The sequence below is a fragment of the Sebastes fasciatus genome, chromosome 1 (assembly GCF_043250625.1).
Source record: "Sebastes fasciatus isolate fSebFas1 chromosome 1, fSebFas1.pri, whole genome shotgun sequence".
Taxonomy (NCBI): domain Eukaryota; kingdom Metazoa; phylum Chordata; class Actinopteri; order Perciformes; family Sebastidae; genus Sebastes; species Sebastes fasciatus.
This window is the reverse complement of record NC_133795.1, coordinates 15,558,892-15,571,422: the sequence shown is the minus strand read 5'-3', so window position 1 is coordinate 15,571,422 and position 12,531 is coordinate 15,558,892. Positions and strand designations below refer to the sequence as shown.

General features: G+C 41.0%; 1 protein-coding gene across 10 annotated transcripts in view; it reads left to right on the top strand.

The window, feature by feature from the left end:
* LOC141766120 (retinoic acid receptor gamma-A-like) overlaps positions 1–12,531 on the top strand; it is a 93,119-nt gene that overhangs the window by 65,879 nt on the left and 14,709 nt on the right. Inside the window, exon 1 of one of the 10 annotated variants that reach the window (XM_074632737.1) lies at positions 5,579–6,413. The exons of 8 other annotated variants lie outside the window; for them this stretch is intronic. In XM_074632737.1, coding sequence (XP_074488838.1) covers positions 6,269–6,413 — 145 coding nt within the window. In that variant the 5' untranslated portion in view covers positions 5,579–6,268. Of the gene's footprint in view, positions 1–5,578; positions 6,414–12,531 lie in introns of those variants that run through there. One more of the 10 variants, XM_074632745.1, reaches the window with a different exon arrangement.

Sequence of the window (12,531 nt, the reverse complement as noted above, 5' to 3'; positions counted from 1 at the left end):
GGGAGATGGCGGAGGATTTGGTGTCGAAGCGAAAAGCAAACGCGCCTATTCGGCAATATTTCAGATTTAAACCCAACGCTATAAGGGAGCCTTGACGTTAATGAGGTAACCACTGCGAGGAGGACGAAGCGGTCACAGCTGGTGTGCACAGCGTTGCCAGGTAGACCCCTGAGGCCCCACTGCAAAAGCTGGACCGGAGGGGCCTGATACACAGCCACCTACTGACCACCTATACACGCTACACATATTGACTGTCATCTTTTCTTGTAAAATGTAAAAAGTTATCGGTAACACCGGCGTTGTCACAAGTTTATTAACCGGTGGGAAAATTTCCTCACCGTCACATCCCTAGCTGGCACCACCAACCATCAGTTTCTCGCTTGTGCCTCAGTCCAACCTGCCAAGAGAGGAATGTCCAAAGACCTCTACATATTGGATGAGACCATCTGGAAAGCTCAGCAGGACGACCCTGAAATTCAGGAACAGTATGCGACCACACTTATCTCCGATACTTACTGGTTTCCGTTTTGTATTGAGTTGAGTTGACGGAGGGGGTTAAACTTCCTCGACTTTAACGCACAGTATACCACGTTTGCGGGACTATTCGCCTGAGAACGGACTGAACATCCTGACTGCGACTGCTGGCGGGGAACGGCTCGCACTCTTAAATCTTGATCATAATGTGGGAATGGAGTTGACACGTTTCTCCATCAGCTAGATTTTAAGAAGTAATGTTATTAACTCTGTAGACATCCCTTGTGTAAACTGATCGTTTGTTGTGGCCGTGCAAATAATGAACTCATTCTTTACCATCAAGTGACACTACAATAAATTACTTATCTCTCATTAATTGCAAAGTGAACAAAATTATACAAAATTGCTAAGGAGAGTTTAAGTGGGATTTGCCAATTAATCCAAACCAGGCCCTAATCAGTGTGAGTGGAAGACTGGACTTTGTTCTCTAATGAGAGGAAACTCAAAACATCCCTGGACTTGAAATTAGCGGATATCCACATCAAAAGCTCCCCGCTGTGTATTCAATCATACAGTAAGTTCTCTCCTCGTCTCGTAATAGCAGCGGGGACTGGGAATTAGTACAAGAGCACACAAGGAACTCTTTTTGGTTAAAGCTTCTCTGCCCAGTGCTTCCTGGAATCGGAGTAAATACACGATACCATCTCTGAATTCTGAGTCAATATTCCTCAAAATGTATCGACATCAGGATCCAATCTATCGGTCTGCACCGAAATAGTTGTTTAGTTCTGAAAAGGAAAAAATCTCGCTGTAGTGATCACGAGGAGAAGAAGTGTGTGTTTCCACAATGAACACAATGTCCTTTCGTAATTTCTGTACTAGTCACATCTTGTTCTTTGTAATGTTTTGAGTGTGTGTGTGAGTGTGATATTAGTAACTTGAACCTAAAGGCACAGAGCGAGGCTTGTGTGTTTTTCTTTGTGTCTTTCATCACAGGCACTCTGTTTAAGCACATACACACATAATTGTCCGTGCGTCCGAACACACACACACACACACACACGCACGCACACATTTCCACTGCCACTCTGTAGGCTGCACATTCCAACACCCATGAATATCACAAACCAGCAGTCTCGCGCTCCTTGCCTCACATTTGTGACTATATTTATGCGCTCGCTGATGACCGCAGTGAGACTTTGTGCAAATATCTGCGGCCGAGCCGGAGGAGCTGCTGGTGGAGAAAGAGACAGAGAGAGAGAGAGAGGCCATTGTTCAGCTCTGTGTGTTTGTGTCAGACATGACGACAGGATGAATAGCCGAAAGAACCCGATTGTGAATAGTTGTAATGTGACTCGCTACCTCTCACAAATGTGTGAGAGGAAAGCAGAGAGCTGCGGTTTGACCAAGTAAAATAGTGGGAGTTTATGTTTTAGTTAAAAAGTGAGAGTTTCTTTCTTCTTCACATTCGCTCTGCATTTGTGTGTCTCTGTCCTCAAAGCAGCAACAGGGGGCATGGTGCTGTGAGGCGGGGAGGGTAATTGTCTCAAGGTGTGGAGAGAGCTCGGCAGGCTGATACTGTGCTGCTCTGCTCCCTGCAGTGTGTCATTGTGTTTGTGTGTGCTGCCCGGCCACGGTGGTGAAAGACAGGTAGAAACTCCACCATGCGAGGGGGGGATAAGTAAAAGAGTACTGGCAAGATGAATAAAAAAAAGTTAAGGAAAAAAAAACAGCAGGGGTGCAAAGCTGCTATCCTCCAAATGATTATGAAAAAAATATTTATAAAGAGATGGATTCAGGGGGTTGGGCGAAATATGAACAAACAAACAACATGAGAAAAATAAGAAAATAGAGAATTGTAACACACAAGGGTAGTATGAAGCATACGAAGCCACAGGCAGGACAATTTGGGAAGTCAGTGTGTGTGTGTGTGTGTGTGTGTGTGTGTGTGTGTGTGTGTGCGTGGTGGTGGGGGGGTGTTAGAGCCCCAGTGGGGGTTTCTTCCAGAGTTCATCCCTCTTGAACGAGGGAAGGAAAGGGAGGAGGAGAGGGAGGAGGGTGAGGCTGTCTCGTATACAAACTATCCAGACTCCGGGCCAGCGTGGTTCGCCTGCAGCGGAGTCCCACTTCAGTGTGACTGAACTATCCAATAAGCTCCAGGAGGGAAGATAACTGAATCCATTTTGAGCCGAATTGAAGGGATTGAATTAGATATCCGCACATGCCAAGACCGAATGGAAAGAGAAGCTTTGAGATAAATAAAACTGCAATAGAGAGACACGGGGATGGAAGACTGTTGAGACAGAAAAAGAAGAAACAGATCAGACTTGCAGCTTAAAATTCAAATCAGATAGGTCATCATTTTCATCTCAAATTACAGAAATATTAAATATGCATTGATGAACACAATTAGGGCATCTGTTGGCTGCAGACTCTTCTGCAATGGTTTTAAATGTATATTTTTGAATAAAGTCCTTGTCTTGTATTTCATTCATGTTAAGCACCCTTTCTCTCTCCATCTCTTCTGCAACACTTTATTTTAACGGTCTGCAAATTCCTAATGACTTCCTATAAATTTCTTAGGACGAAATGTGAATTAGGCCCGTTGCCATTAACAGGTTTTGATTGCGTAAATTTGGCTATAGCATAGTTTGGTCAGAAGTTGGCGCTATAGGCTACGCATCGCTGTAATCCACCAGTAAACAAGAGTAGAAGAAGTACAGGTTGCGAAACAGAAACAAAACAAGTCAGCTTGGCCATCTAACCTACAAGAGAAAAATGGAGAGAGGTCTTCAGGAATTTGTTTCAATTGGTTTAACTTTTAATTGTTATTTCATATCAGCTAGTATTGGCCATGTTTCATGTTGTCTAAAGATGAAGACAAACATTCAGGCGTTATGAAAATATCCAAGAAGACGCCGACAGCGTAAACAGCTGATCAGTCATGTAAGTTATATATTTGCTACGTCAGAGTTAATTCGGCAAAGGCGTTTCCATATCCCATTTAGCACATCAACTCTTTTTCAATAAAGGTAAAAACCATCTCAAGCCAGTGTAAAAAATGTTTTTCCACAATTGAGGATCGAATTTTGCCATTTCCATACAGCTTTTCTAATGTAAAGCATAAAGTTTCCAATTATAAATGAATAATGAATGAATATTTATTTGGGTTTAAAATGGGCAGTTCTTGTAAAGGGAAACTACACCCATTTTCAAAATTCATATATGTTATTCTTATGGTTTAAGATAGGCCAAAAAGTATAAGTAAACATAAACAACTCTCCCAAATCCCAAAAACTAGAGTGTTAAAGCTCAAATTTGTCATAGGGTATAAAGTGTGGATCTGCTCCAGAGACAGTGAATAGGAAAAGATGTTCTAGATGACACTGAGAGCACCCGGGGGAACGTTCTGAGTACATGGGAACATTTTGTGTTTCACATCTGACAACACTACAGTAGAATAAAGCTCATCTGGGTATAAAAAAAGAAAGCAAACATTCAGTGGGTCCATTGTCTATGGAGCAGCTCCACACTTTATATCCTATGACATCACCAGTTTGAGATTTACTTCTCTGGTTTCTGGCTTTGAAAGAGAGCAGCTCATGTTCACAAATACTGATTGAACTATACTGGAAATACATATTGGAATTCAATTTAGGTGGTGTTTCCCTTTAAGGAAGTTCTTCAGTAAATCAACAGCTGCTTTTAAGCTCAGCACAACCAACTAAAATCTGATAACTGACTCAGAGCTTTGCCTCTATTTTCCATACAAGTCATACCAAATTGCATAGTTATTTTTCTGGAAACTTTCACGAAATTATCAGGGAATAATGACACCGTAAAATAAAGCATTATTGTGTCTTTTTTGTTTTATTTGATGTGTTTCTTTTTTCAGTTTATTGTTTTGTTCGTTTTCATTGTATTTCTATATACACTTATGGGAATAATAATAAATATAAACTAGGGCTCTCAAAGTTAACGTAATAATAAAGCATTGACGCAAATTTGTTTTAACTCCACTAATTTCTTTAACGCATTAACGCAATCAATCTATCGGAGGTTGTAGCAAGATCAGTTTTAAATCTAGTGAAGATCACGTGAAACTAGAAAAACCTAAGGAATCCATTGGTACCAACCGTGTCATACTAGCTTGTTTCGAAAGAGGCTAAATAACGCTCCAAACTTACGCAAATTTTTGGCAAGGGACATCTGTCATGGTCATTTTCAAAGGGATCCCTTGACACATGCAGTTTGTGGACAGCCATAGTCAAGTCAGCACACTGACACACCGACAGCTGTTGTTGCCTGTTGGGCTTGAATTTGCCATGTTATGATTTGAGCATATTTATTATGTCTAAGCAAGCATATTTGCCCATGCACTCCCATGTTGATAAAGAGTTTAAAATACTTGACAAATTTCCCTTTAAGGTGCATTTTAAACAGATAAAACAATGTGTGATTAATTTGCGGTTAATCGCAATTAAATATTTTTAATTGATTAACAGCCCTAATATAAACTGAAGGCCATCTTGCAGTGGGGGGCCAATGACCCCTTCCCCTCTTCCCACCCCACTACTTCCAGCGCCCTTGCTCAGACGACACCCATCTTTGAACCCGACCTTCATTTTGATCTCAACTACACACCTGTAAAGTTGACTTGCCTAAACCCTAATCCTTTAAACATTGACCCAAAAATCAGCTTTTTCCAAATTGGGGAAATGGCTTTTGTCCCAAAATTAACTGGTCTTTAGTCTGAAATGTATCGCAGAAAGTAGCCTTACTTAAGAACACACACACACACACACACATACACACACACACACACACATTCAGGACTCAGACAAGCTGAAAACAATACCACACTGTCGCGACTGGTAATCATAGCAAAAATGCAACACAATACTCCAGTAATATGCTTTTAATTTGGGGGAAATCACAGGACCTGAGCATGTGTGAGCAGGTGTGCTGTGTTCCTGTGGCCACTTTAATCCCACTGTCCTGTACAGAAACCACAGGAGAGCATCCATTTACAGTGAAAGCTGAGAAAATTAGCAATTGACACTCTCACTAAATTGCCCCTCTCTCAGCACCTTTGGTTCTTGCTCCGAACAGACTCTTGTGAGGTGGGAGTGTTTTTTGCTGAAGGTGGTGGAAGCTGCATTGTTTGGAAGAGAGGCAATGTTCCCTGCTGTGGTAAAACAAAAAGTGGATTAATACAGAAAATGAAAGAAAGAAGAAAGAGTCGAGGGAGGACGAAGGTGAGGAGTGTTTGTTTTCATTTGCAGAATATGAAATATGAAGAGGCGAGTTGGAAAACTTGAAGGAGAAAAAGGGGGAAGGAGAGAAACTTTGGTGCACGACCAATCAGGAAGCAGGTACACACCCCCTCGGGCACCGCGTCCCTCCCTCTTCTTCTTCCCCCAACCCCACCTCCTTTCTCTGTGCTGAGAGAGCATGCGGATAGTTGGCTGTATAGTGTCTGTGGTGGAGAGGCCCAGAGAGCCGGCGAGAGGGGAACTGAGATCAGTTAGAGACAGTGATCTGGGAACAGAGAGGGTTGAAGAAGTTTTGGGTTGTAGAGCAGAAACAAGGTGAGAAAGAAGGGATTTAAGTTTTAGTCTTAGTTTGGAAGAGACAGGACAGGCAGTCAGGGAGAGACACACAGAGAGAGACAGGGAACACCTGGATCAGCAGGGCGTTGAGTTACTTTCAGCTCTTTCTCAGTTTTTACAGTCACTTTCTGTCAGCTTGGCTGCAGAACAAAAGGTTGTGTTTGCTGTGATTTGAGAGGAGCATGTTTGACTGTATGGAGGCTCTGGGGCTGGCCCCGCGGCCCCTCTTTGATGTGTCTGCACAAGGCTCCTGCATGCTCGGCAAGGCCACCCCTTACTTCTCCGGCCTGGACCCCTTCGCCTGGGCCGGGACCAGCAGCATTCAGTGTGAGTACTCCATCCTGTCCATCAGACTGGAACAGACCAGCTGTGTGTGTGTGTGTGTGTGTGTTCTTATCAGAGTCCTGGTTTTGTTATCATAGAGCTCTCTCCACAGGAAGAGTCAGATTCCTTTCGATTCTGTGTACCCATTCTCACCCTGCTTTTTGTTTGTTTATGTGCTTAGTGTGCTTTGTGAGAGTGAGTGAGTGAGCCGGGGAGTGCATATTTATACATCATCGTGTTTGTTTTCTTTATGAATGACTTCACGTGATTGACAGCGCTGTTAAACAATTCGGGACCTGACCCGGCGACGTGTCCAGAAAACAACAACGTCCAAACAGAAACAGCACTGACAGATTGAAGGCAAATGGGCCTTGAAATCACATGGCTGTGATTTGGCCAATAAACACACATTTAGCTAGAAAACAGACTACACAAAAGATAGATGATGAATGGCGTTTATGCAAAGGGAGGAAGTTCCTCAAAACTAGAATAGATTTTTAGCAATGTTCTTCAGAAGAAAGGATGACTGTAAGAATGACAAGTCAGTTGTTAAAAGATGAAATATGAGTCACGATAAGCTGTTTCCTAACACGAGACATTCTTTTGACAACTCCTCAAAAGAGCGGTGTAAACAAGGCACAGATTGCATCAGGTATTAAGATACAGTGTTAGTCACACAGCCAAATACTGCAAAGATAAATGAGGAAAAAACACGCTATCTGGCAAAATAATAAGCAGACCTTTTGTTATTGTCATGGAGTCCACTTTCAGACTCTTTGACTACACTTGGCTTTGTGGGTTGGAAAATCAAACATTGACTTTATCTATCTATAGAAACTGACCTGCTGAAGTCTACTCACACATTTTTTTATGTTCATAATATCATTCTTCACTATACGGGATGTCCCCGCTGAGCACCTTGAGTCTATTTATCTTCAGTAATTATTTAGATACCAGGGCATCAAGCACTGTCAGGCCCTCAGTGCTCGCTAATGATGACGGATGAGCCGTCAGGATGACAAACACCACAGCAGGGCCTGTTTCAACTCGCTAAGGAGCTTCGCCAGATGCCAGCCTGAAAGACAAATGTCCACAAACGTTCATCGATCATCTTTTCTTTATATCAAAATCAGTTTAGTTTCTTTGTTTTAGCTGTGAAGGGTTGCAGGTCCAGGTTTCTGCATGGACTTTATGAACTGAAAAGATGTTCTGGAAAGTAATGGACAGTAGCAAAGAGGAGTTACTCACCTCTGACATTCATACCTTTTATTTCTTTATCGGACACATCAGCATATACAGAATATAAATCAACCAATCTCTCTCAGACATGAGGCTGGGATGGTGGACTGGAAATCCCACTGCTTATTACTACAGCTGAAATGATTAGTTGATTAATTGATTAGTCAATCGACAGAATTAGAGCTGTAATACTATCCAATAAGCACCGTCTATTTTGATAATCTATCGATCGGTTTGAGTAATTAAAGAGTAGAAAGTCTTTGATCCAGCTTCTTAAATATGAATATTTTCTGGTTTCTTTACTCCTCTATGACAGGAAACTGAATATCTTTGAGTTGTTGACAAACGACATTTGAGGACGTCATCTTGGGCTTTGGGAAACACAGATTTTTCCCAATTTTCTGACATTTTATAGACCAAACAACTAATCAATTAATTGAGAAAATAATCATCAGATTAATCAACTATGAAAATAATCGTTAGTTGCAGCCTTAGACAGAATAATAAATGGCTATTTTTATAATCGATTAATCGTCATTTTTCAAACCAAAACTCCATTCTCCGGCTGCAGCTTCTCCAATATGAGGATTTGCTGCTTTTCTATGTTTTATATCAATAAATCATTGAAAATTAATATTTTTTGGACTGTTGCTCAAACAAAACAAGATGTATGAAGACGTCACCCTGGGCTCTGGAACATTGCAACAGGCATTTTTGTTTTTTAATTTTACAGACCAAATGGCCAATCAATGCCTTAATCGATGAAATAATTGGCAGTTTAATCGATAATGAAAATAATAGTTGCGGCCCTCCTTATAACGTTGACACCGCTGCATCATTTCTATGTTCTGATTAAGTGTTATTCACCAAACGGTAGGCCTTGCTGGCACACTTTGTTCTACAATTGCTGGTCTATTTTTAAACGAGATCATATAACTCATTTATTCTAAGATTTTACGTTTTGAATTATTTAAGTCAGACAGTAAAGATAATCAATATTATGGTCAACCTCTTTAGTCTCAGCCAGTTGCCTCTGTGAGAATTCAAGCAAATAAAACCTACTTCACCACCTTTCCTTAATTTCCACTGACCCTTTGACATTGATAACTTTGTCAACATTTAAAGAAAGAAAGAAGGTCCATATTGTACGTCACCAACCGTCATTAGACAGCGAATAAAAGTTTGCTTTTCCAGCGTTGCTCTCAGTGAACATGCACTGTTGGACACTGCGACTCTAAATTCCTGAGAGCATTTTGGCCTCTGTGTCTTTTTGACACGAGCTTTCTCTCCTGTGTGTGTTGGGGAGGAGGGGTCATCTTTTCCTGTGTTTTTTTTTTTATGTGAGGCAGTTCAGCACCTCTCTGCCTTCCTTTGTTTCAACGTCAGGAGGCATTAAAGGGAACGGGGACATGCCAAAGTCTGTCCGCTCTCTCTGTCACTGCCTCTTGTGCAGTGGAGGAGGAGGTGGAGGAGGTGGAGGAGGAGGTGGTGGTGGGTTCTCCTCTATGTGACATTTGTTTTTCTCCTCTTTTGAAGATCCCCCCCTTTCTACACTTGATCTTCCTCTTCCAATAGTGTGTATCGGTGTGTGTGTGTATGCGTTCCTCGCTCACACTTGGCTCAGTTTACACGCCTTGTGTTGTGTAACCAAGAGCTTTTAATGATTCAATTACAATTACAAAGGGTCAATTAAGAGATTAGGCGGTGTGTAGGGGCACGGGCAGTTAAAAGAGACGAGGGTTGAAAGAAGAGCGGAGGGATGAAGCTGGATTTGGGATTAAACCCACCCCCCGTAACTCTTTGTATCATGGTGGTTCAGGCCTTGAGGGGGAAACACTCTCCTTCTCATTCAGTGATAATCTCCATTTCTCTGGCACCCTCTTCTCTTTAAACGGGTTCTTCAAAGCCAGTTTAACAATGCTCCTCGACCATCATATCATCACATAGGAGGAGAGCGGCTAACTGTCACACAATGGGGATGCTGTTGCTGCCAGAAGCTGATAAAGACCGCAGATATGTGCCTGATTTATGAGATAAAACAGTAGTTTTAGGGGGTGTCTGCATGTTGTATTTCTTGGAAGGGGCTCAGATGATTATTTTGGCTGTACCTGCACTAGAATCACTAAAATTAGGTAATCTGTGTCACTGGGTCATGAAATACTGGCTTATACTCTTGTACTCTTGATGCCTGTGGGCTTTTGTTCCCTAACACTGTCACTTTCTCAACACCGGTGAGAAAGAAATTACTCTGAAGCCTAAACAACCTCGATGAACCTGGAAATTCAAGTTCAGTCAGTGTGTGATTCGTTCAAGCGAAGCAGAGATTATTGGTAGCTGTAAAACAAGACAACAACAATGGATCTTAAACCTTTTACTTTTCATTTTTCACAGTAAACCTTTGAAATGTAGTTACCAGTTTCTGAAAATGTATTTTGCATCAAGCATATTGCTTTTACGCAGACTTTAAGTCAATACTGGTCATTTTTAAAAAACAGAAAAGAGTGCCGCTGCAGCAACACGGATTAAAAACCAAACCAGGTTATCTTACTTCAAAATAATTACATTAACAGATTTAATTGAAAGATTTTAAATTACAAATTTAAAGTGTGTTTCCACATTAGTGTGATTTAATCTGGTGTTTTTGACACTGAGAGTGTGCCAGAGAAGTCACAGAGTGAACAAAGGCCAAAGCAAAGCAGATTTTCAATGGCTAGGTGGTCAGAAAAAAGGTTTCCGGTTACAACCTACCCTGTGAGTAAAAGAGTTTGCACCAAAGTACTGCATGAATTCATCAACACAGAAATAAACACACAGTCTCACTATTTCCTTTCTTTCTTTGTTTTTTTATGGCATCGATAAGATGTTTCCTGCCACACATCCGTCTCTCTGGTCATAAACAACATTATCAAACAAATCATGTCATGTCAGTTTATTTAGTTGCTGAGTCATGCAAACACTTTAATCAAATTATTACTCTAATCTGGTTATTCACAGTAATCAGGTTACAGTTTGCGTGTTACAACATTTACCTTTGACTCTGAACGCCTACACACTCAACTGTTGGGAATGCACACATGACAGATGCTGTAGGTTATGGATCGTTGATGAGAAGATCTGATCTAAACCCATGCCTCATTAAAACAACATTCAGAATAGCATATTTTTGCAATTACGGTACTCTTATGAAGGCAACAGGAGACATTTCCAGGCTGCTGATTGGTGGAAACAACATATTGTGAGGTTCAGTGAGTCGTGTTGCAACTCGTCTCTGATGGAAGCGTCCCAGCTTCCAGCCGTGTCTCCTCCACACCACATTAACTTTGGCCTGTGATGACTTTGAATTATTAGTCCATCTTATACTTTGTCTACTAGAAATGTGGTTCAGCTGACAAAACATGTTTTTAAAACTGTCCCTTTCAACATAAAAGCTTGTAAAGTCAAAGTGAAACCAGGTACAAATGCAGAACTGCAACGTTATTACACATTAATGCCTCTTTTTCGCATAGCTCTGTGTACATATGCAAATCAACCAGAAGTTCATTCATTCCTATGGGAACCTCCGTGGTCTCCGATGTGTTTGTGAAACTCCTTACGTTTTTTTTCTGTCTATAATTTGCCTCGAGTACGTTGAAAAAAAATTGCTTTTGCGGCAGATTACGGACAGTGTGTGTGTGTGGAATGAATATGAATAAACAGATTTTTTTCTAAGTGAAAAATTCAACATTTTGTGAACTATTTGTTAAAAGACATGCTACCAGTGTTAGCTAAATATACCGTTGAACTTTTCACTAACAAAAAATGTAGAAATATGACTCGTGGGGGGCATTTTCGCCTATTAATTGATAGATGATAGTGTAGATGTAGACTGGAAATGGGGTGAAAGAGAGCTGTAACACATGGAATTGAACGCTGGACGATGGGGTTATGTGGCATGTGCTGTAACCTCTCGGCTACCAAGGAGCTCCAACCTAAATGCTTTTAAACATTTTCAAATAGGGCTGCAACGAACGATTATTTTCATTGTCGGTTAATCTGTTGATTATTTTCTCAATTAATCGATTAGTTGTTTGGTCTATAAAATGTCAGACAGGTGAAAAATGTCGATCAGTGTTTCCCAAAGTCCAAGATGACGTCTTCAAATGTTTTGCTTTGTCCACAACTCAAAGATATTCAGTTTGCTGTCATAGAGGAGTAAAGAAACCAGAAAATATTCACATTTAAGAAGCTGGAATCAGAGAATTTTTACTTTTTTTTTTCTTAGAATATTACTCAAACCGATTGATTGATTATCAAATGAGTTGGCGATTAACAAAAAGACTTATTGATTAATCGTTGCAGCTCTAATTTCAAATCCACGTCGCCTGATTTGTAGCAGAAGATGCATTTGAGAAGCTAGCGTTGTATTGTATTGAGGTTGGAGACTAATATCCAAAAAGGGCAAAAATAGAGAGCTGGGTTTATGGGGTGTTATAAAAAGAGCGGGTGTATTGTATGTATGATGATGAATGGGAGGGACAAACCCAGATTTAACAACCTGTCCCGTAAACGCACCCCCAACCCCACACTCTGCAGACAAAGCGTAACTCTGTGACCATGGAAGAAAAACAATATTACATGAATGTTGTTTTCCAGGTTTTGTTCTAAACATTGCATTGAAGTACACATTGTCCAGCTCACGTGAGTGTGACTTGTGACTTCCTGAAGATTTGTTTTATTTGGCCCAAATTTCTACAGCACATCTGAAAGAGTTTAGCAGCTTTGAGGAAATGTCCAGGATTTCTGTTTTTGTAAGTGAGCTTGTGCAAATGCGCGTGCCTTTGTGCACCGTTGTTTGTGTGTTTGCCTCCTTTTTAAGTGTTTGCTGCTGCTGTTTTTATGGAGC